The 21,675-nt window shown below is 47.6% G+C and overlaps 1 protein-coding gene across 3 annotated transcripts in view; it reads right to left on the bottom strand.

Moving 5' to 3' along the window:
• Window positions 1-21,675, bottom strand: part of LOC138452852 (synembryn-A) — a 255,050-nt gene that overhangs the window by 88,878 nt on the left and 144,497 nt on the right. For all 3 annotated transcript variants that reach the window (XM_069605202.1, XM_069605203.1, XM_069605204.1), the window contains 2 exons: window positions 8,913-9,063; window positions 4,032-4,127 (listed from right to left, as the gene is read on the bottom strand). In XM_069605202.1, coding sequence (XP_069461303.1) covers window positions 4,032-4,127; window positions 8,913-9,063 — 247 coding nt within the window. The remainder of the gene's footprint in view (window positions 1-4,031; window positions 4,128-8,912; window positions 9,064-21,675) is intronic.

Raw genomic sequence — 21,675 nt, 5'->3', positions numbered from 1 at the left:
CCCTGGGCGACGGCCCAGTGCCACAGATCTTGGGCCTCCTTGGATAGGGCTGGGGATCTGGTGCCTCCCTGCTTCCGGATGTAAAACATTGTGGTGGTGTTGTCGGTGAAGATCCTCACGACTTTGCCCTTGAGGGACGGGAACAACAACTTGAGCGCCCAGAACACGGCTCGGAGCTCCAAGATGTTGATGTGGAGAGACCTCTCCTCTGGGAGCCAAAGGCCTCTTGCGTGGAGATCTCCGGTGTGCGCGCCCCATCCCTCCAGGGAGGCATCCGTCGTCACTTTCTACTGATGTGCCGGGGTCTGAAAGTCTGACCGCCGTGAGGTGTGCACGGGTGCCCCACCACTGAATCGCCCGACGGAAAACCTTGTTGAGTGGGATTTTGCCTTCGAAGCTGCCCGCCGTTTGCATCCAGCGGGCGTCAAGGAACTCCTGTAGAGGACGCATCCGTAATCTGCACAGGGGCACTAGGTAGATGCATGAGGACATCATTCCGAGGAGGGACTTGATGGATCTCACCCTGGCCACGGCCGTGGCTAGCAGGCGCTACACCTTGCCTAAGATGGCCTTCGTCCTTTCCTCCGACGGAGACACCAATCGCTCCACTGTATCGAGCTTCACTCCCAGAAACAGTGCCACCTGCGACAGAACCAAATTGGATTTTGGGTAGTTGATGGAGAATCCCAGCTCCGTGAGTAAGCGGACGGTCTCCGCGGTGTGCTCGACGGCGAGTTCGAGTTGTCCTTGCACGTATGAGCCAGTCGTCCAGGTGGATCCCCTGCACGTGCAGCCGCGCCACCACTGGTGCTAGGCACTTGGTGAACACCCTGGGTGCCGACTCCAATCCGAATGGCAGAGCTCTGAATTGGTAGTGGCGTCCTTGAACTACGAATCTGAGGAACTTTCGGTGTCCTTTTAGGATGGGGATGTGGAAGTAGGCATCCTCCAAATCCAATGACGACAGGAAATCGCCCTCCTCCAGCTGTCCCAGCACGTGCTGGAGGGTGACCATCCTGAACTTCTGTGCCTTGATGTATTTGTTCAACCGACGTAGGTCCAGGATGGGGCGCCAACCGCCTGTCTTCTTTTCTGATGAGTAAGTACCTTGAGTATACTCAAGAGCCCCGGAGCCTCTTGGGGACGAGCTCGATGGCACCTTTCTTGAGCATTGCCTTTACCTCCAACAGCAGTTGAGGGATGTGATTTTCCTTCCTGGCCACGGAAGGAATGCGGGGACACTTCTTCTGGAATTTGAGGGTGTGTCCGTGGGCCAGGGCATCCAGCACCCAACGGTCAGTGGAGATGGACTCCCACACGCTGACGAACTTCGCCAGCCGGCCTCCCACCGGGGTGCTTCGGTGGGGGCCCGACGCTACGGCCGGTTCAATCTTGCTTGGAGGCGGCCTTGGCACCTTGGCGACGACGAGATCCTCCTTGCTTGTTGCGACCTCTGTAAGCCTCCTGGGACGAGAGCCACCGCCTGATCCCTTGGAGGCCCCCTGTCTGTGTCTGGCGCTCCGAAAGGGCCGTCGTTGCTGAAGGACTCCCAGGGCTCAGGCTGTCTCTGTGTCGGCCTTGATGGCCTGCGGCGACTCATCCACCGTTTTCCCAAACAGGTTGTTGCCGTCGAACGGCATCTCCAACACCCTGGTCTGCACGTCCTGACGGAAGTCTGTCGCCTTGAGCCAGCCTTGTCGTCGAAGGCAAACACCGTTGCCTAACTGGCGAAACCCGGTGTCGGCAATGTCCGTTGCCACCGTTATGGCGTGGTCCGATGCCACCTCACCTTCCTGCAGAATCTCCAGGGCCTCTGCCCTTTTGTCGTCTGGTAGGAAGTCCAGTAGGGGAGCTATCTTGCCGTCAGGTGGGGAAGTAGAGGTTGAAGCTGTCGCCCCCGCCGCCTTCTGAGACGACAGAATCCCGCATCGGCGGGGCCCTGAGGCACAAGGGGGTGGCGTCGGGGACCCGGTACTTCTTCTCGTACCGGTCCCTCTTGGCAGGCGTCATGGACGGGTTCTTCAGGACCGCAAGTCCCTCGTCCCAAATATCATCGAGTAACGGTACCGCGAGGAGCGTCTTCCTCTTGGCCTCTCGCCGTTGATCGAGGAAACCTTCCTTCTTCTGTGCCTCGGGGCAGAGCTGGAAGAGCTTGGATGCCCTGGCGATCATGGTGTGAAAGGAGCCAATTTCGTCGGGCGGGGAAGCCCGAGGGGGTGGTGATGGAAGGTCCGTCCCGTCGGCACCACCGTCGCCCCCCCCCCCGTCGTATCCGTCGCCGTGTCATCCCTAGGATCCAGAGAGGGGGATGAAGGCTCCACGAGCCGTGAAGCATGAAGGGAGGGGGGGTGAACTCTCTTCCATTCCACTTGCTCGGAGGGCTTCCGACGGGCCCGGCTCTAGATCGTCCGCTGGGGTTCGTGGTAATCTTGTCCTTATCTCTGTGCATAAGGTTTGGATTGCCACCAAAATGGCCGCCGAGTTGTCCTGAGGCTCGGGCAATGGCTGCGACGGGAGGGATGGCCGCCCCTCCACTGGGGCCTCGTCGGCGCCACCGTTGCTTTATTCGACCACCTCTTTGAGATCTCTCCCGTGGGATCGTACCTTCTCGAACCTCTCGTTGAGGCTCTTCACGGCTTCCACCAGCTCCTCCTCCGAGACAGAATGCCTGTCCGTAATGGACACCGCCCCCCTCTTTTCCACCAGGGTCTTCACGGGGGTCTTGTCGATGGGCTGGAAAGAGGATTCCCTGTGCGGTGGCGGAGAAACCCTGGGCCCCGAGGTCGCCTCCACTGGTGTAGCCTCCCCAGGCTTCGCCAGGGCAGCTGCGACTCCCTCGATAGAGGCCTTAGCCGGGTGAATCAAGGCCTTCACCACCTTGGGCCGCCGCTCCCCCTCGGCTGAATCCTTCGAGACCGACCGGGGCCTCTCCAGAAGCTTACCCGGGTTCTTGGATTTCCTCTTCCCTGAACCAGAGCGTTGGCTCGCGATTGATGGTGCCGGGGAAGACGCGCCCTCCTGCCTGGCAGCTGAAGAGCCCGACCGTTCGGCGCTCCCAGTGCCCGCGGACTCGCGGTGCTTAGCCTTCTGTTGGGCCCCCGTCGCCGGGGCGCCCTCACAGGACTTAGAAGACCACTCAGACCTTTTCTTCTTCTCACCTGCTGGGCCCTTCTCCAGCCAGCTGGCGAGGTAGCAACAACGATCCCTCATGGTCAGTTCCGATAGGTTCCTGCAGAACGCACAGTCCTTCTCCATGTGCGTCTTGTCCTCGTGAAGGCAGTAGAGACATCTCGAATGCTTGTCCTCCTTGAAAACATTCTGCAACCCGCATCCAGGGCAGTTCCTGAACAGCTTGGATCCGAGCGTCGAGCTTCCCTTGTGCTGGGCCGTGTCCATGGTAGGCCTCAGATCTTCTGGAATCCTCCAAGAAGTGTAACTCGACGAAAACATCACCCTTGAGGGGCGTAGAAAATTCTGAAACGGGTCCCCGTTGATCGGAAGAAGAAACGGTGGAGCTGAGGCTCGATTTAACCGGAAAATGAGAAAATCTCTTTGAAAAAGCGCAAAACTCAGTAAAAGCTCGAGAGCAAGAGCACGAGGACTCCCAACACTTGAACGTGCGGTAAAAATCTTAGGATGGCTGCCAGGGGAGGGGCCTAGGGAGAAGGCAGTCATTGGCTGGGGGCAGTATGACCCAGAGATCAGTGATTGGTTACTACTAAGAAAGACAGATCAGAAACGAAACTGATACTGATTTTTTCTTTACCGAGGATTCCCAGCCTGACGACAGGGAATATTCATGAGCATGTGAATCCATGCCAGACCCCATGCTGGAGAATGATCACATGTATGAGACAGAGACAGATCTGAATGCCAAATCCTACAAAAGACAGCACCTGCATTCTGCAGGAGCTGCAGATTAGTGAATATAAATTAAGTAATGTATAACTTGCTTAATCCAGTCTTAAGGGTGCCACAGTATCTCCGGTAGCATGATGGGCAGCAGGACGGTGATTCTAAGATGCACTCACCTTTGTTCGTAGGAACTTTCTGGTCTCCCTGTGGACACGTGAGCTCTCTGTAAGCAGGTTCAGCACTGGTGTCAGTGTTTCTCTCAGCTTGTGGCCCTGGGAAAAAATAAGGAAACACATCAAAACACTGAAAGGGCACTGATGCGAGCCCGCGGCCCATATAGTCTCCAATAAGCCTCTCCATATTGTCATCTCTCTGAGCCGGATGACCATACAGTCCTGTTGTGTGCCCAAGCTCCATAATTTCCTACTAATGGCTGAGGTTCATACTGTCTTTGGTGCCTTGTGGTGCACACTGTCTGGTGGGCCTGAGGCATATACTGTAGCAAGAACCAAAGCTCCATACTGCTAATGTGTGACAGCAGTAAACACAGATTCCTTTGGGAACCAGAGAAGTACATTGCCCTTTGCTAACCGGGTGTCTATACTTTTGCTTTTGCGTGTGGCCCGCCTCGTTTGTTGATGTAAAACATGGATGTGGTTTTGTCTTTTTATGAGGCTGCGTGTCCTTGCTAGTATCTTTTGAAAAGAGCAGAGTGCCATCACGATTGCTAGTAGTTCTAATAAGTTTATGTGATGTTTTGCTTGTTGGTCGGTCTGTCTTCCCTGAGCGGCGAGGCATGGACAATGTGCCCCCCAACCTACCAGAGATGCGTCCAACGTGATAGTCACTGGCGGTGTTACAAAAGGTATTGCCTTAACATGCTTTTTTACTGACCAACACTGAAGACTTTTTAGGACTTTTGGCGAGACCACCAGTGCATGTCTTTTGAGAGGATTGTTCTGCCAGCCACTTCTGGTTTGGGCGCATGTGGAGATGGGCATGGGGAATGAGAAAAGCACTATGCCATCATAACTAAACGTTCCATTACTTTTCTGACTGTTATCTGCCGACTCACTGAGCAACATGCGATTTGTGCTTGCACTCTTTCTAGAGTTCGTTAAGCTATTGCCATCTGTGTGTTTAGAACAGCATCTAGAATCCTAGAATTTTTTTTGTTTTGCTTGGGAAAAGGCTAGATTTCTTTTCATTGACAGAATCCCAAACTGTGGAGCACGTTTGTCGCGTTTGTGTGTGTAAAGTAGACACTCTTCCACACGTTCCCTTGTTACCAGCCAGTGGTCTAGATAAGGTCATACTGGAATTGCTTTGAGGCGCAGGTGCACTGCCATGACTGAGCGCTTTGGTGAAAACACGCAATGTCAAAGGACTTTGAATTGGAAATGTCATCTATTTTGAATCAGATATTCTTGCAATGACATTGGAATATGAAAGCATGCCACTTTCACATCCATTGTGATCACGTGCCCCTTCTTTAGTAGGCACATTTTTGTGGTTTTAAATAGCTCTTAGCTGGCCTTCAGTCTACCACCGGCCTCTCGGTGGATACTAGTGTGCATTCCTGTACTTCCCTGCATTGGTGCAACGTGCTCTATTGCTCCCTTTAAAGGGAGTGCTTCGATTTCCACTGTAGCACACTTAGATGTTCCTGGGGTACTCTTCTTGACTTTGGCGGATGATCATGCGTCTTTAAGAGCAGCTCGATGCAATAACCCTCCAACTGTACTTAAAAACGTCTTGTCTGACGTTATCCCCTCCCATACATGGGCATATGCTACACAGCCCCATATCGGGGTTACATAATCATAAATAATAATATAATATTTTATTTATAACGCGCCTAATACCGGAGAACCAGTTCCTAAGCGTGGCCGGGTTTCGAACCTGTGTTGCTCTGCATTATATTGCTTCAAATAAGAGTGTGTTGCCCCTGAGCTATCCTCCCGGTCCGAATGCTAGGGAACCAAGACCAGATTCATTGTTCAACTGTGACTGCCCTCTGGGACCTGGCCTCTGCCACGTGTCTCCAAAACCTCCTGCCTGGTACTCTATGTTGTCTGATGGATAACTGATGCGACTTGACATCTGACTAAAAGATTAGCCCCAAAAGGATTGCCTACCAGAGGAAGTACCGCTTTGATGGCAAGTCTTTTGGCTCATAGTGATAATTTCGAAAAATAAAATGACAAACAAAAGTGTCGAAAACAAAGTTTCGAAAAACAAAGCTGTGACAGCCTATATTTAAAGTGCATTTCTTTCGAAACCAATCCGTCGACAATAGTCATGGACTGGTTTTAATTGAAATGCACTTTTACATGTTAAAAGTAGCATTTCAATGCTTTTTTTGTAACTTTGCAACGTTAGATGCAGCTGTCCAGTGCTATCAGCACTGGACAGCTTCATGTAACGTTTTAAAGTTACAAAAAAAATAATAATTAAAATGCCAATATACACAGAAACTTTGAAACGTTACATGGAGCTGTCCAGTTCTGTAATTTCAGCACTGGACAGCTCCATGTAACGTTTCAAGGTATTAGTGTATATTGGGGGGTTCCTCCCTATCCCCCCCCCAAGCCCCACGCCACCCTCCCACCCCCCAACCCTAACCCAAGCCCCAACCCTAACCCCATGTCGACGGTACTTTCGAATTTCTTTCAAAGAAATTGTCATTCGAAAGAATGGCATTTCGACCAAAAAAATTCTAAAGTTGGCCATTCGAAACTTTTACTTTCGAAAAAATGCAGGACACCAGTCTTTCCAGCAATTTGTCCTAAACTTTTTTTGTTTTGTGCTCTTTTTTGCTTTTTCCAGAACCTCATCCACATCTGCACCAAATAAACCGAAACCATCAGTTGGTTTGTCTAGTAGGCTAGCTTGAGTTTCAGATTTGAAGCCTGAATCCTTGAGCCACACATGGCCACTTGCCACCACTGCATAGGTCTCTATTATTCCGTGCCATTAGCGCTGTGGCATTAGGGATTTGTGGATGTGGATGAAAAGCTACTGAGGTGGCTATATTTCTGCTAAAAGCAGTAAGGACTACTTGGGAGTCTGCCTTAAAATGTCGTAACGTAAAGTGGGTCATTTGAAGCTGGTTTGTATTTTTTCTCTATTCTCGGGTTGACAGGTTTAGTCTGTACAGGATTGATGAGAGATAGTGTTACCCTATTATGCACGCTTTTGAGGAAGGAAATGGATGGTGAAAATGACATTTGCTCATCTAAATATCCATTATTAACCGTTTCATCTTCAGACTCATTGTCTATTGAGCCTATTAGCTGCCCTTTTAAGGAGATCTGTTTAAAGACACTGTTCATCTGTAGTAGTGAAGTTATGGAAGGCTGTACAATATCCGGTGAAGATATTGGGTATTTGCTTGGGTCAATCTCATCAGTATTCTCTAAGACGACCTACTCCTCAATATAAAACTTTCCCTATAAAACTTTCCCTCAAAAATACTTTTTTTTGCTATAGGCTGCTATACATGCGTTTTCTCTCTTTTTTGATGCAGTGGCGTCCCCCCTTTCTCTTTTTGGAAGGTGTTCATACGAATCCATAAAGGACTCCATTTTACCTAAAACGGAGGTAAAACAGTCTTATGATCATGTTTTGCCTTTTTGGTCCCCTTTCTCAGAAGGGGTTGTTTCCTTGTGCGGCTCCTCTTCCGAATCTGACAAATGAATACCACCCATGTTATGCATTGCAGCTGGAATGGTTCCTTTCTCTTCTACAGCCATTGATGAGGTCTTGTGTTTTGTTTTCAGTGCAGAAATATCCCTACTAGTTATATTTTCGGTGTCAAACTTGTTTGTATATATTTGTTCTGTTTTTGAAGCATGCATCGAGTGTTCGACCATTGGTTTAGTCCTTGGTGTTGAAATTCATTTCTCAGACATTTGTTTAAGGTTTGCATCATCAGATTTTCTTTTCTTGTGCAGCCCTTACAACGTCAGAGGGTACCTCCACAGCACAACTTAACGTTGGGCCTACAAAGCCGAGGGCCGTCAGCGAGGAACAATTTGATGTTTTCGACCTACTTTGCTCTTTGGTGTCGCTTTCGAAGCCTAAGCCGGTTTCCTCAGGTTACATGTGATCATAACGAATAGAAAATAATGAACAACTATTTTATCTAAAAATATTTAACGAATAAAATATTGGGGCTCCTATTCATTACAATCACTGCATATCGTTTCCTCGGCTTCGAGTTCTTCTGCTGTAGCATTTTGACTCACCCAACAATGTTTCTGCCTGCATAGAGTAGGCTTCCCAGTTCTTGGTCCTTCGTTCTTTAAGCGTTTTCAGTTTAAACAGCTTACACGCGCGACAAAGAGCGTTGTCCTGGTTCCTTGGAATACAAATGTTGCAAACCAGGTCAGTGTCCTTCCCAGGAAATTTCTTATTGCACGACAAGCAGAATTTAAACAGGGTATTCGGCATAGGCCACACTGAAAACAAACACGCTAATGGGGCATTACTAAGGGGGATTAAAGATATTATATAAATGAAGCGAATAAAATCTTCCTTTTTTTGCCCTCCCCCACTCCTCCTACTGATCATGCCTTTCTGGCGAGTTGCTGATTTCCACCTCTGCCGTTCATATCAATATCAATTTCGGCCTCAAAGGAAACTCGAACATTCCCTGTTCGGATTACAAAAACTCTACGTTTTATGTCCAACGTAATGGTATTGGGGAAAAAAAAGGATTGAGAATGTTGTGGGCTCATGGGTACCAGTACACATAGAGTAAGGATAGTACAACAAGTATGCCACTTTTCGAAATGTGTAAAACTCTGGACAACTAGATGGCAGCACATGCAAAGCATGTCAATCTAAGCAGATTCACAAGTCTCAGAAATATATATATATATAACATGCCCTATCAGTGTCCCTGGAGAAGCTAGATTTATCCCCAAAAGGACATTAAGTGAGTGCCTGTGTATGTGCATGTGTACAACAGAGGGCCTTGTGTGTCCCTAAGGTCAATTCTTAGTCTTCACATGCCAGTGTGGATCATGTTGCTGCCCGCCAGGTTCACTGACCCGGTCTAGTCGTCGGTCAAGGAAGTGCAGAAGGGCTTCCACGGTGTCCATGTTCATGCCCATGTACTCAACAGAACCATGCTCCACCCTGGGCGTCAGCAGCACATCCAGGCACATCAGGGGCAAGTTCACAAGCAGGTTAACCGTGTGCCTGCACAAGAAGAGAAAACAGGCAGATTACAGACAGTAGCTGACTGGGCAATCTCCTATTTCACTCTAGGCCAAACAGGTATGTGTGTATGAAAAGCTTTGCAGTGTCAGGTGCCTTAGAAATGCAGCTAAATTATTGTTATTACGTTTTTAGAATTCACCAGTTCACCACCATAGTTGTCTCAAAGCGCGTAAACTTGTCAGATTTTGGGCGTACTGAGTCCCTGTCACAGGGAATCGCAGAACCTTTGTCTGCTGGAGGGCAACGAGCTGAAAATAGTCTGGTATAAAATGAAAAAGGATCAAAAATGCAGGAAATTAGGGGGATAAAAAAAAACACGCTAAGAAAGGCAGTGCAGTGTGAATGAAAGGTGCATGAATGAGTGATTGAAAATCTAGAATTCATGCATTGTAAATATAGACGTATAGTCTTGGTGCATGAGGGACTGGATATGTGCTCGGGCTATCCCAAGTATCATGTGAGCCAGGTTAATGGGGTCCCCCTTGTATAGAGCGCATCTTTCAAATGATCGACATAGGTAAACTGCACAAAGGCCAAGGACAGTAAAGTCTCATGTCTATATGTTGCCGATGTAACCGACTGAATAAGGTAAGGAGTAAGCAGAGAAGAATAAGATCGGGAGGAAAAAAGGAGGCATGATTCAAGTTTTCCACAGCTTCTTAAAAGAGATAGATAAGAGCATAATAAGCAGATATGTCTTGCCAGAGGAAGAAAGTATGAGGTTTATCCTGAAATGTCGATACAAAATAAGACTGGCAATTGAGCATTGAAAAGAGGGTACACATAGCTATGGATATAAACACAACACCTTTTACAATGTCAACAAGTCGTCAGATCATCGTTTGAGAATGGAAGGGCAAACAATTAACAGGAATAATATACACAAGAATGTGGCGTTAAGCACCCGTTCCACGGGCTGGAACGGGGGGTAACGGCTCGGCAGTCCAAGTTAACAGCCATTAGCACCCTGGGCTACAAAAGCGGTAACCTGAAGTGCTAAAAAAACAACAAAAAAAGTATTTTTCTTTGTTGAACGGGACGCGAGCAGCATCCGGTTCAACGAAGTAAAATGCTTTTCCATATAGCCCCAATGGCGGCATGCAGGAGCAGAGAGGAAGGAGCAGCAGCAGTGGGAGACCGCAGAATTTAGGCAAGTGAGGGGTGGGAAGGGACAAAGAAAATGTATAAATAACTGGACGAAGGGTGGGGGAAGATGGCGGCGGGGGAGCCAGCTGTCAGGTGGGATGGCACGCAGGCCTTCACCGGCAGTTCAAGCACGTGTTCCTAGCCACCTACTTGGCTGGCTCCCTCTGCCAGGGGGCTAATGCTTGTTATTCCTGAACGAGTGATTCAACATTGATGCAATATAACTCAGTGATTAAAACGTAAGTGAACCATAAGGTTTGAAATCATAAGAGGTTTCTATTTCCAAAACCGAGGGGTGCATTTGGTGTAGAGTCTCATTCAGTATGGAGCGGAAGCTGCTGGTGCAGTGGAATGTAAAGGTAGAGTAAGATATTTACCTCTCAGGACCCCTAGAAGGAACATCATTCATGATTTAAAATGTATAATGTTTAATAGTTCTACGAGTCGAAGAAATAAAAGTAAATACTCCTGCCTGCTAGCACTAGCCCTGGCCCAAAATGTAGCTAACTGTGAATCCTCAAGCATCTCACCCAAAAGCCATCCAAAACAAAGTAGGATTCAGAAAAAATATCAAAAGGCTCCAGCAGAATGATAGCCTCAACTAACAAAACACATACACACACCCACAGCGAACAAACTTTAGGTGTAGGGAAGTTAAGGTGAGAGCTTACAAAAAAAAAATTCAGCTAAAGCCATCTTAACTTCGGCCCTGGCCTTCAGCTGCGCCCACTGTATATTGTACAACACTAACCAGCCACAGCCTTCGGCCATGCACTGTGTCCACAGCCACGGCAAAGGCCAGGAGAGCGAGGAGCTGTGTGAACACCTGTCCGGAGGAGCACCGCAAGGAGACGGAAGGTGTGCAGATGATCCAGGGAGCCGGGAGGAGGGCGGAAAGGCCAAACCAGACCCGAAGGCGTGGTGAGAGAAACCCAGAACCCCAAGATGGGGTGAGAAAAACCAAACCCTGTCAGAAACCAGCCACCATTCCTTTGTTGTGCACAGACCCTTATTGTATGTACCTGTGTTAAAGTTAGGCTCTTTTTCCATTTATAGTGGTAGGGACAGAAATCATGCCAGAACTGTTTTCTGGATGGCAGACTTTAATTATTAATTATTTTGTAGGACATCCTGGCAAGCACTCTTTTACGCTGCTTTTCATTCCTCCAAGAGTAGGGCAGAGAAACACAGGGATGGCTTAGGCACAAGTATTACAATAAAGAAATACTGAACCTAAAATGACATCTTGTCCGTCTCCTCCGCATAGGGTATATCCAAGGTGGCGGCACTGTGTTGTCATGATATCATTGTATTAGATGTAACGCGATGATGTCATTTGATACAATATACGTAGGTGCGATTTTCACACCAAATCTGCAGGGTAAACTAGAGATATCAATCTAGTCCCCATGAGAGATGTACAGTTAAGAACTATAGAATGCAGTATTCAATTATGCATGTTCTATTTTTACTGTCACTTGGATTTTGAATTCTGCAACCCAAAATTGAAATGATCAATAAGGTCACCCTTTAGACAGAAACCTGATCAAATTGACTAGAGTTCAAGATTAAAACTAGTTTAACTTTCCCACGTTGGAGGCTTACAGGTCAATATTCAACTTACTTATTTTTTTCTTTTTTTGCAGTTGTTTTAGCCCACAACAAGGATTTATAAACAAAAAAAGAGACTTCAAGATATACAACTTTAATATCTTAATCACAAGACATGAAATAAGAAAGACATCAGAGGTTAGTACTCTACTAAATTTCACTACATAATTATAATATGTGAAACACAATTTATTTGTATGAGTTAATTGAGCACATATCACATTTTGTTATCGAAGAATTATTCCTCCTGAAGAGCCAAATTTGGAGATAAACGTGTCGAGGAACATTTGAGGAATATGCAAAATACTTTTATTTGGCAAGAAAATAATTTGAGGAATATCCAAGGAAACCTTGAGGAAAATTTGAGGAACACTTAAGGAATCTTTAATTGGGCCACAGAAGGAACATTGGAGGACGATATAATGCCAAGAAATGTATATATGGGGAATACTAGAGGAATAATTAAGGATACTTTTATTTTACGAAAACCTTCATTGGCTAATGCTTAGGAACACATGAATGTGTTAAGACGAGAATCTTGAGATGTTTATCAAGGATTGTGTATTAAGCGCTTGGAACATGAATCACTTGTAGCACATTCCAATAAATGTATCTTTTCAATGTTTTTTGGTGCAACAATTCTTCAAGGATTGTTTTTTCTTTGTAATGATAACTAACTGGGCAGTTAATTATCTTTAAAGGCCACACATGGAACTATTTAATCAATTATTAACTATCTGGGAAGTTAGCGCTTTGAGGCAATGAGGCTCTCCTCCTCTGTTTTTTCAAAATTCCATGAACATCTATGTCTGGCTAGGACCCAAACATGCATTCTTGGAGTATCCCCGAACCACCCTACATAAAATCAACCAGAACAAATTCTTGGCCTTATATAGTCCAAAAGGAAGTACCATGAACGCCTATGATCCAAGACAAATATATAGCACAAGCTAGAAACCATGCAGTACTGCAAACCAAATGGGGTGAAGCAGCAGGCACGTGGCCCTAATCCACAAAACATCCCTACCCTTAGTACCAAAAAACATCCAAACACTGCCACCACCAAGGATCCCCGGCATACTCGTCCTTCCTGTTGGAGCCCATTCAGCATCAAGACAGCAAGCCCTTGAGTTGACCTTAGGCTGACAAGAGAAAGGAAATCCAATCAAAGGCCCTTCAGCCTCTGACCCCACCCCTTAGCCCCTCCCTCCCCCACGGTTCCTGGCACGCTATACCTACATGGTACCACCTGAACAGCACCCAATCCCCCCGCCAGTCACCAAAATTCCCCTGAGCAAAACCAGAAAGAAATGCAATATGACCACACTGACTACCCCATCCCAGGCCAAAATTCCCATAATGGAGCACTCCTCTTGAAAAGCGTCTGCACCCTCCCATCTGCAATTCCCAAAATGACCCCTGATGCTACCACTATAGCCTCACTGTACAGCTACAGGAAGGACAAGAGCTAAATGTCATGGGCACAAGGTCCAAAATTGAAATGGCAAAAGAAAAGTTAAAGAGCCCCCCGCCCCCAAATCACCTCCATATCCCAAAACAGTCCTTGCTGCTTCTGCTATGGATACCCAGCACCAACTGGCTGGAAGCAGGCAGAATAAGAATTCCATGTTGCAAAAACGGAGTCGAAGTTTATTTGAACAGGCCATCCACTGCCATGTTTAAAGGCTCAAAAAGATATATAAATATAGCAGGCAATTTGGAAGGTATAGGCAATTTAGGTTCCTGTCCCAACTCCCCCCACCTGACCATAAAAGCAAAGCGCAAACAAGCCAGGGGCTTATGAGATTTCAGACAAACAAATCAAAAGGAGAAAAAAAACATACAACAACTGATATGTGGTCATACAAGTGATTACTAGCACCAATGTGGCACTGCATAATGAAGATAGAGGAGCAGCAGCCTCTGACACACCACCACCCTAGCACCGAAATAAATATACCACAATTCCCACTTCCACCCACTATCCCCAGCTCACTCTCTCTTCACAGCGCAGCTCACCCAGCATCTTAAAGGGTGCCTCGAAACAGCTACCACATGATTGCCATTTATTCTCTCGACATAATAGGTTTTCCTTGTCTCAGTAAGGTTTGGTAAGTTTTGTATAACAGACAAATTTCAACTTTAGTTCTGGCAATTATAAACTCCTCACAACACACAATTTTTCTGCATTCCTGTTCCTTGGTTTTGGACTTCTTTTTCTAATTACAGTCTTTGGGATTCCCTATGTTTGATGCATGATGTTCAACGGCTAATTGGTGTAAGTAATTAGTGCTCATCAAAGTCACTTCTTTGCATAATACCAGATCCCTGAAAATGCGGGCATTTCATTTGCAGGGCGGTCACTGAGGATTAACCACCCGAATACCCGAATTACCTTTAATATAGCGTTTACCGGGGCGTGGTCAGCTAGTACTCGAAGTTCCATCTCAGCTTTGGATATGTATGGGAGGATTTTCTGAATATTAACAACAAATCGATTCTGAAAAGCCTTTGGAAACATGGAAAAAGCGTAGTCCCCCTCTCCCGAGTGAAGCAATTTCCAGCCCCCAATATGCCATAGTATGTACAATACTCTAGCTAAAGCAAGTGCATTCTTAAACGTCTGATGGTGAGGGAATGAGTGATTAGTCTGTTGTAGGCTCAGGTTCCATATTTAAATCCCCAATCAATATCTCTCCATTAATTCATAAGGCACTCTTAGGGGTATGATGAGTAAGGAACCAATTTTCTTTTTTCATTTGGACATGAATTGACCAGAGTCATTAGATGGGAAAATACTTCTCCCTTCAACACACATCGTCCTTAGCATCTTCGAAAACATCTAAAATTTTGAGGGGATATCATTTGCAATACAGATGGTCGTTCTGCTTTTCTTTCCCCCCAGTAGCCTGATGGAAGCAAGAAATTGCATCGGGAAGTTTTTATATTGCAATCTAAATGCATCCTGGGGATTCATGCACGTTTCTTGAAGCACGCCAATGATGCATCAAGGTCTTGAAGTCGCTTTAGGACGCAGTTCTTTTCACAGGCAAATTTAGGTCTTGAACATTTAAGACAACAATTTACAATTTCGCTATCAGACAATAGGTAGGAGGTCTAGGTCATTCATGTAAAATAAATGGAAAAGGCGACACCCCATGCCCATCAACTAGGTTGACCCCTGGCATCACGGACAGTAAAAATGTGCAAGCTTTCAACCTTACAATACCTTCAACCATGCCTCCCTTCCCCATGGTTTAAACTGCTGGGAGCTATTTAGTCCTGCTTTTACACTAGCTGCGCCTACTTAGCTTCAAGCCAAGAGTTACCAGCAGCTACTTTGGCTCCCCAGCACCCCTGGTCTTGTTCCTTACAAGCATGTACATGTGTCATTTACTCTGAGTGTTTGAGAAAGAATTTAAATAAAGAAGAATTAGGACACATCTAGGACACATTTAAATATAATGGATCATGAATAATTGGAAAAAACGTAAAGTGTGCATCTCATGTGGAAGTGAGATTTACAGTGCGCTGTGTATTCACTTCTGGCTCCCCAGCAGTAGTTCCTACCTATTGGGTGATGCCTGAAACCAAGGAGCTGGTTTTAGCACCTGCTCTTAGTCTCAATTTCAAACCCTGCTTCCCCTTTAAGGGCTCCTCTACAGGATGGCGAAAACCAAAAGGTAAAAGAATCTGGACTTTCCGGGGCCTATACAAACGGCCCTAAAGCATCCAAACATTATAAAGTGAAAGAAAAAAATAAACGGTTCACACAGAACAATTTGCAATACACTTTATGCATATTTAGACAGAATCTGCACTGACATTGTGATTAAAGAGCTAGCTTTTGTACACACGAGCTCATGTTTCAGAGCAATCTAACAACAATTTGAGCCAATAAAATTCCCTGATAACATCAGTGCATATGGCTTTCAGGATACTAATCCACTAAAAACCAAAACTTGGAAATTCTCATTCATTCAGTTCAAGTGATTTTCTCAGCTCCTCTGGAAAATCTCGACTTCTAACCCCCCAAATGTTTCCTTTCCCCAAATCTTTCAACTTTGGTGCAGCCTTTGAAGAGAGGCGTTTAATTCACAGCAAGTGTCCCTCAAAGACAAGTCTGTCACATTATATTGATTGGCTGGATGCAAGAAGGGGTCTGCTTACTTCATTGTTATGATGGACGACCGTTGTCCCTCCTATGTGAGATTGAAAGTGCATGGGAAGCCCCATTTGTATTTGATTTCCAGGGATTGAAGGCAGGATGTTGATTCCTGAAGAGATTCCCGGAAACTGTTGAGGACGCAAAGTCCTGAAACAGCTCGATTTGAGCATCTCTAAACAGGATCTCAGGTTGTCTGGTGCAGCATCCAGTTTGCATTCCTCCATAGTGAAACAGTAAACCTCAGGGAAGACACCTGGGAGCTAATGTTCCTGCTGACGGTTTATGGAAAAGATGCAACGAGTCTCATCTTGTTCAGTTTCACAGCCATCTGGAAACTTGAGCAGATTACGAAATAAACCTTGGGTTAATTTGTTCATGTCGGCACGAGCTACTTGCTCGTGGATCCCAGATATGACAATGCATTACTTACCGTAAAAGCATTTCTGATGGTTGTATCTGCTTAGATTCACATGCTGTGCATAGTCCGACATCCAGTGGTCACTGAGGAGTATTGCATTTTGTTTTTCGTAGTCGAAAAGGGGACGTCGACAAGGTGTGTCTGTAACACTATCCCTATAGTGACCTTCTCTTCCTGCTGCCACCGAGACAAAGAACTGATTAGTCTTTCTTAGTGGTCTAGTTCTTTCCATATAAAACATGACAGCTCTGCGCACATCAAGTGTATGCAGGCTTTTTTCTCCCAAATTTGAAGGGTTTTGAAAGAACGTTGGTAGTTCTATTGACTGGTTGACATGGAATTTCGAGATGAATTTCGGTGCAAACCACGCGTGTGTGCGTAGAACCACTTTATCTTTGTGAACTGTTACAAAGGGGTCTAGAACAGGAAGAGCCTGTAGTTCACTTACTCACTTACTCTCCTAATGGAGGTGATAGCTATTAGGAAAGCAGTCTTAAGAGTGAGGTCCTTAAGAGTTGCCTTGTGCATGGGTTCAAAGGGTGAGCCCATGAGCCTGGTAAGTACCACATTTAGGCCCCAGCTGGGTTTGCTATCGGAGGGTGTATTCTCTTTACCCCCTCCATGAAGGCTTTGATAACTGGGACTTTCCACCATGACACTAAGTTGGGAAGTGGTGTATGCAGAAAGTGCCGCTAGGTGGACTTTAATAGAATTGAACACTAGACCTCAGTCCAGTAAATGGGTCAGGTACAGAACAATGTGCGTGGTAGAGCAGTCCACCGGGTTGATGCTTCTTCCTCTACACCAGATGACAAATCTCTTCCATTTGCTAGAATAACAGTGACGAGTGTTAGGCTTTCTAGCCTCCCTGAGGATGTCCATGCATCTCTGCGGGAGCTGTAAATGTCCAAATTCTATGATCTCAGGAGCCAGGCTACTAAATTCATAGTCTGAGGGCATGGATGCAGAGTCATGCCCTTGTCCTGTGACAGCATGTTGTACGGGCAGGGAAGTTTCACTGGAGGAGATAGAGACATCTCCATCAAGCGAGCGAACCATGGCTGCCGGGCTCACATAGGGGCCACTAGTATCATGGTAACTTGTTGCTGGTGCATCTTGTGCACAATCTTGTTGAGAAGGGGAGTCGGGGGGGGGGGGGACAAGCGTAAAATAATTTCCCTGACCATGGAATCGATAGACCGTTCCCCTTGGATTGGTTCTGGGGGTACCTGGAGGCGTAATCTTGGCACTGTGAGTTCTCCAGAGTTGCGAACAGGTCTATTTCTGGGAATCGCCATTGTGTGAAAATGCCGAAGACGATGTCTTCGTGTAACCGCCATTCGTGCTCTTGAGGGCAGAGGGAAGTCTCTGCTGAGTTCGTCTGCTAGCAGATTGAGTTCCCCTGGTATATGTTGTGACAGTGGGAACATGTTGTGTTTGAGAGCCCACTTCCAGATGTTCTGGGACAGCTTGGACAGTCCTGGAGAGTGAGTGCCCCCTTGCTTGTTGAGGTAGTACATGGCCGTGGTACTGTCCGTGAGGACCATCACTGTCTTCCCTTGTAGGTGTGCCTGGAAGGCTTTTAGTGCCTTGAACACAGCCAATAGCTCCAGTAAGTTTATGTGCTTGGATGCTAAGCTCGGAGTCCATACTCCGTGAGCAGTCTGATGGGATAGGTGAGCCCCCCATCCTGTGAGGGATGCGTCTGTGGTTAGAGTGGCTTCCACTGCGGGGGTGGTGAATGGTTTCCCTATCACCAGGTTATCCTTCGACCACCACCGTAGCGAGAGAACCAAGGCCTGCAAGACCACCACTAGATCGTCCCATTGTCCGCTGGCCTGACACCACTGGCTGTTGAGCCATTCTTGCATGGGGGGCAGGCGCGCGTGAGGTACCAAATAAATACATGACGCCATAATTCCTAGAAAGCACATTGCTCTGCGTACCGTCACCTCTCGATCTGCCACATATTGAGGGATCTGAAACAGCATGTTTTGGATCCTCTCGATGGAGGGGAAGACGAGGCCGTCCTTTGTTCGAATTAGAGCCCCTAGGAATTGTTTGATCTGGCTGGGGTCTAAGCTGGACTTCTTCTCGTTGATGGAGAAGCCTAGTTGGAACAAAAGGTCTACAGTCTTTTGGGTATTTGAGAAGCATGTTTCGTAAGAATCCCGTTATGAGCCAATCGTCGAGGTAAGGGTATACTGGGATGGACAACCTGCGCAGGTGGGCCGCTGCCACTGGCAGTACTTTCGTGAATACCCTCGGTGCTGATGCTATGCCGAAGGGTAGCACTCTGAACTGGTAGTGTTTGCCCTCTATCATGAACCTGAGGTATTTCCTGTGCGCTAGTACAGGGCGCATGGTTAAGTCCTTTTTGGGTACAAGGAAGTACACTGAATAAATACCTTTCGTTACCTGAGATAGAGGGACAACCTCTATGGCCCCTTTTTCCAGTAGCTGGTCCACTTCTTGCAGAAGGATGGCGAGGTGTTCTGGTGTCATGCGTCGTCCCCTTGGGGGTCTGTACGTTGGGGAACTGTTGAATTCTATACAGTAGCCACGGGCTATGGTTGATAGTACCCAGCGGTCTGATGTTATTCCCTCCCATGCTGGAAGAAAGGATGTTAATCGGCCCCCGACCGGCGATGCATGGGACGGGGCCCGAATCTTCGGGTCATTTGGTGTTGGTGGCTTGGGAACCTCTTTGGGGTGAAAGCCCGACCTCTCCCTTTGCCACGGCGTTGTCCTCTCTGGTTGTATTGTCCACTGGTACCTTGGTTAGAGGACCAGTTGTTTGCAGAGTACTGCTGCTGCTGATTTCGCTGCTGGCGTTGGCCTCGAAAAAAGCGCCTATTGCCATAGCCACGTCTGTTAGGAGGCCTAGAAATTTGGTCTAGGGTTTTGATGGTGTCAAACTCTTTCTTTGCTGTTTCTAGTGCCTCATCAACCGCCTTCCCAAAGAGGTTGGCATCTTCTATAGGCTTGTTGATTAGAGATGCTTGTGTTTCAGGTTTAAACCCTGAATTACGCAGCCAGACATGGCGTTTGAGGAGTATTCCTTGGACTAGGGAACGGCCAGCCGTTTCTACAGCATCCAGAGTGTTTTTCACTATGCTTTGGTTGACTAGGGTCCCTTCAGTAATCGTGGCCAGAAGCCGTGTACGTAGGGGTTCTGGCACCTCCTCGATGTCCTTACGTAGCTTGCTCCATTGTGCATCTGCGTAACTTGCTAGCAAGGAGTTGTTGTTTGCAATCCTTGCAGAAAAAGCAGCAGAGGCTGTGATCCTCTTCCCTAGGGCATACAATTTTTTACCCTCTGTATCTGGTGGTGCTTCGCTGGTTGAGAGCGGGACCCCTGCTCTTTTCCTTGTATTTGTCACCACTAGGGAGTCTGCTACAGAGTGGCCCCTGACGGTCAACAGGTCTGAAGGCGAGGGACTGAATAGTTTTTCTATCCTCGGGTTGACCCCTCTGACCAACCCGGGGGGGAGATAGTGAAGGGATAATTCGTCTCCTTATTGAGGCGAGGAGGGGAATGGTTTGGCTGACGGGGGGTTTCTCTTTGATTACCTTTTCCACAAAGTCAATGTCAGGAGAAATCTCCCCAGTGTCTATTTCGAAATGCGCTGCTGCCTTGCCTAGTGGTGCATTAAATGTAGGTTGATCATCTATAGGTGATGTGTTCCTATTAGGTGAGTCCTTGGGAGGGGACAGGATTAGGGCATCAGGGTCCGAAAACGCTGATGGGGACTGCCAGGGCTGTGAAGCACCTTCCTCTGGGTCTTCTCCGAAGCCCCCCTCACCTACATCTGGATTACCTTCAAAACCCTTCTCCTCTGGGGTTTGTTCCTCTTCGTTGCCTAAAAATTCGTCCTCCTGCTGGAAGTGGGGGTCCTCTCCAGTGAGGTCATATAAATCTACATCCACTTGGGAGGGATTAAACAGCCTAGGGAATTTAGCCCTGGGGTCCTCCTGAGGTCCCTCTCTTGCCCTTTTGGCTGTTGGTAGGTTTTGAGTCTCCATAAACCTCTCCATCTTCTCCATACAGAACTGGAGTCTCTCCAGGGTCTCATGAGGTACCCCTGGGCGGTCTGGGGGCTGGGGGGAGGTCGGAAATAGGGTATTCGGCCTGAAAACACTTCGACCTCTCCCATAACGTCGAAGAAAGGTTTCCATTGCCGTCTGAAAAGCCTTCTGGCAGGCTAGGAGTCCCTCTAGATGAAGGGGGCAGTTCCTGCCTTCCTTCTGGCCTTTTCGGCGTTTCTCTAGCCTTCTGAGCGGTATTCGACGTACCTTTCGCCGTCCGCCTCTGGCTATTGGTGGAAACGATCCTCTCCAGGCTCTCGACGATTAATTTGTCTATGGAGGGCTCTGGTCTCGATGTTACGGGCGTCGGGTGTTCTACGCCGACGGGCGCTCTCTGACGGAGTGCTTCGTCTGGTGGTTTGGGGGTAGCGCCCTTATCTGGGGGAAGCCCAGTCGCTGGTCGCGTTTGCGGTTGCGAGGGGGGCTTAAGACTCTTACGGTCTGAGGAGGACGCCGGTGGAACCTGCGTCTCCGTTGGCGCTGATGGTTTCTTCGTCTTCGACGAAGAAGAGCCGTGGGTTATGTGTTTATGGGAGTGTTTGTGTGCGTCAGTGTCACCGGGTGTTCATCCCCATAAGCAGGGCGTGAGCCGAGCTTGTCGGGGCCGGGGACAGACGAGGAGCGCGAGCGCTCCTTAGAGAGGACTACGACTTTCGAAACGGATGTCGGGTTATCACATTCCTCATCACTTTCTGCAGCGGCGGGTGCGGAATCGGACCTCGACATGGCGTAGGCCGCCCACCTCTTGACCCTGTGGTCCTTTAAAGTCTTAGGCTTAAGAAGCTGACAAGCCGCGCAGCCGTCTTCCTTGTGATCGAGGGGCAAGCAACGGTTACACCGTTTATGCTTGTCTTTCTAGGTGAACTTGCCCTTGCAACGGGGGCAAAACCTAAAGGGTGTCCTCTCCATAGCCGAGGAAATATTTAGCTGTGATAACAACCCCGAGGGAAAGGGAAAGGCATTCTCAGAGAGAAACAAGAAATGTCCCACGACCCCACTCTCCCTACTGTCTTTTGGCCGGCGAGGCCAGGCCACGTGTTCGGCAGCGCCGAAGGATCTCCTCTGTCTCGTCCCCGCCGTCGAAGTTCTTGCTCGGCGAGAAACAGCTTCTCAGCTACGTCGAGGAAGGGATCTATGTAATGGATATTAATAAGGAACG

This window comes from Ambystoma mexicanum, chromosome 1p (assembly GCF_040938575.1).
Source record: "Ambystoma mexicanum isolate Mex_15411 chromosome 1p, UKY_AmexF1_1, whole genome shotgun sequence".
Classification (NCBI taxonomy): Eukaryota; Metazoa; Chordata; class Amphibia; order Caudata; family Ambystomatidae; genus Ambystoma; species Ambystoma mexicanum.
Note: the sequence above shows the minus strand (reverse complement) of the source record. Positions and strands in the feature narration are given on the sequence as shown.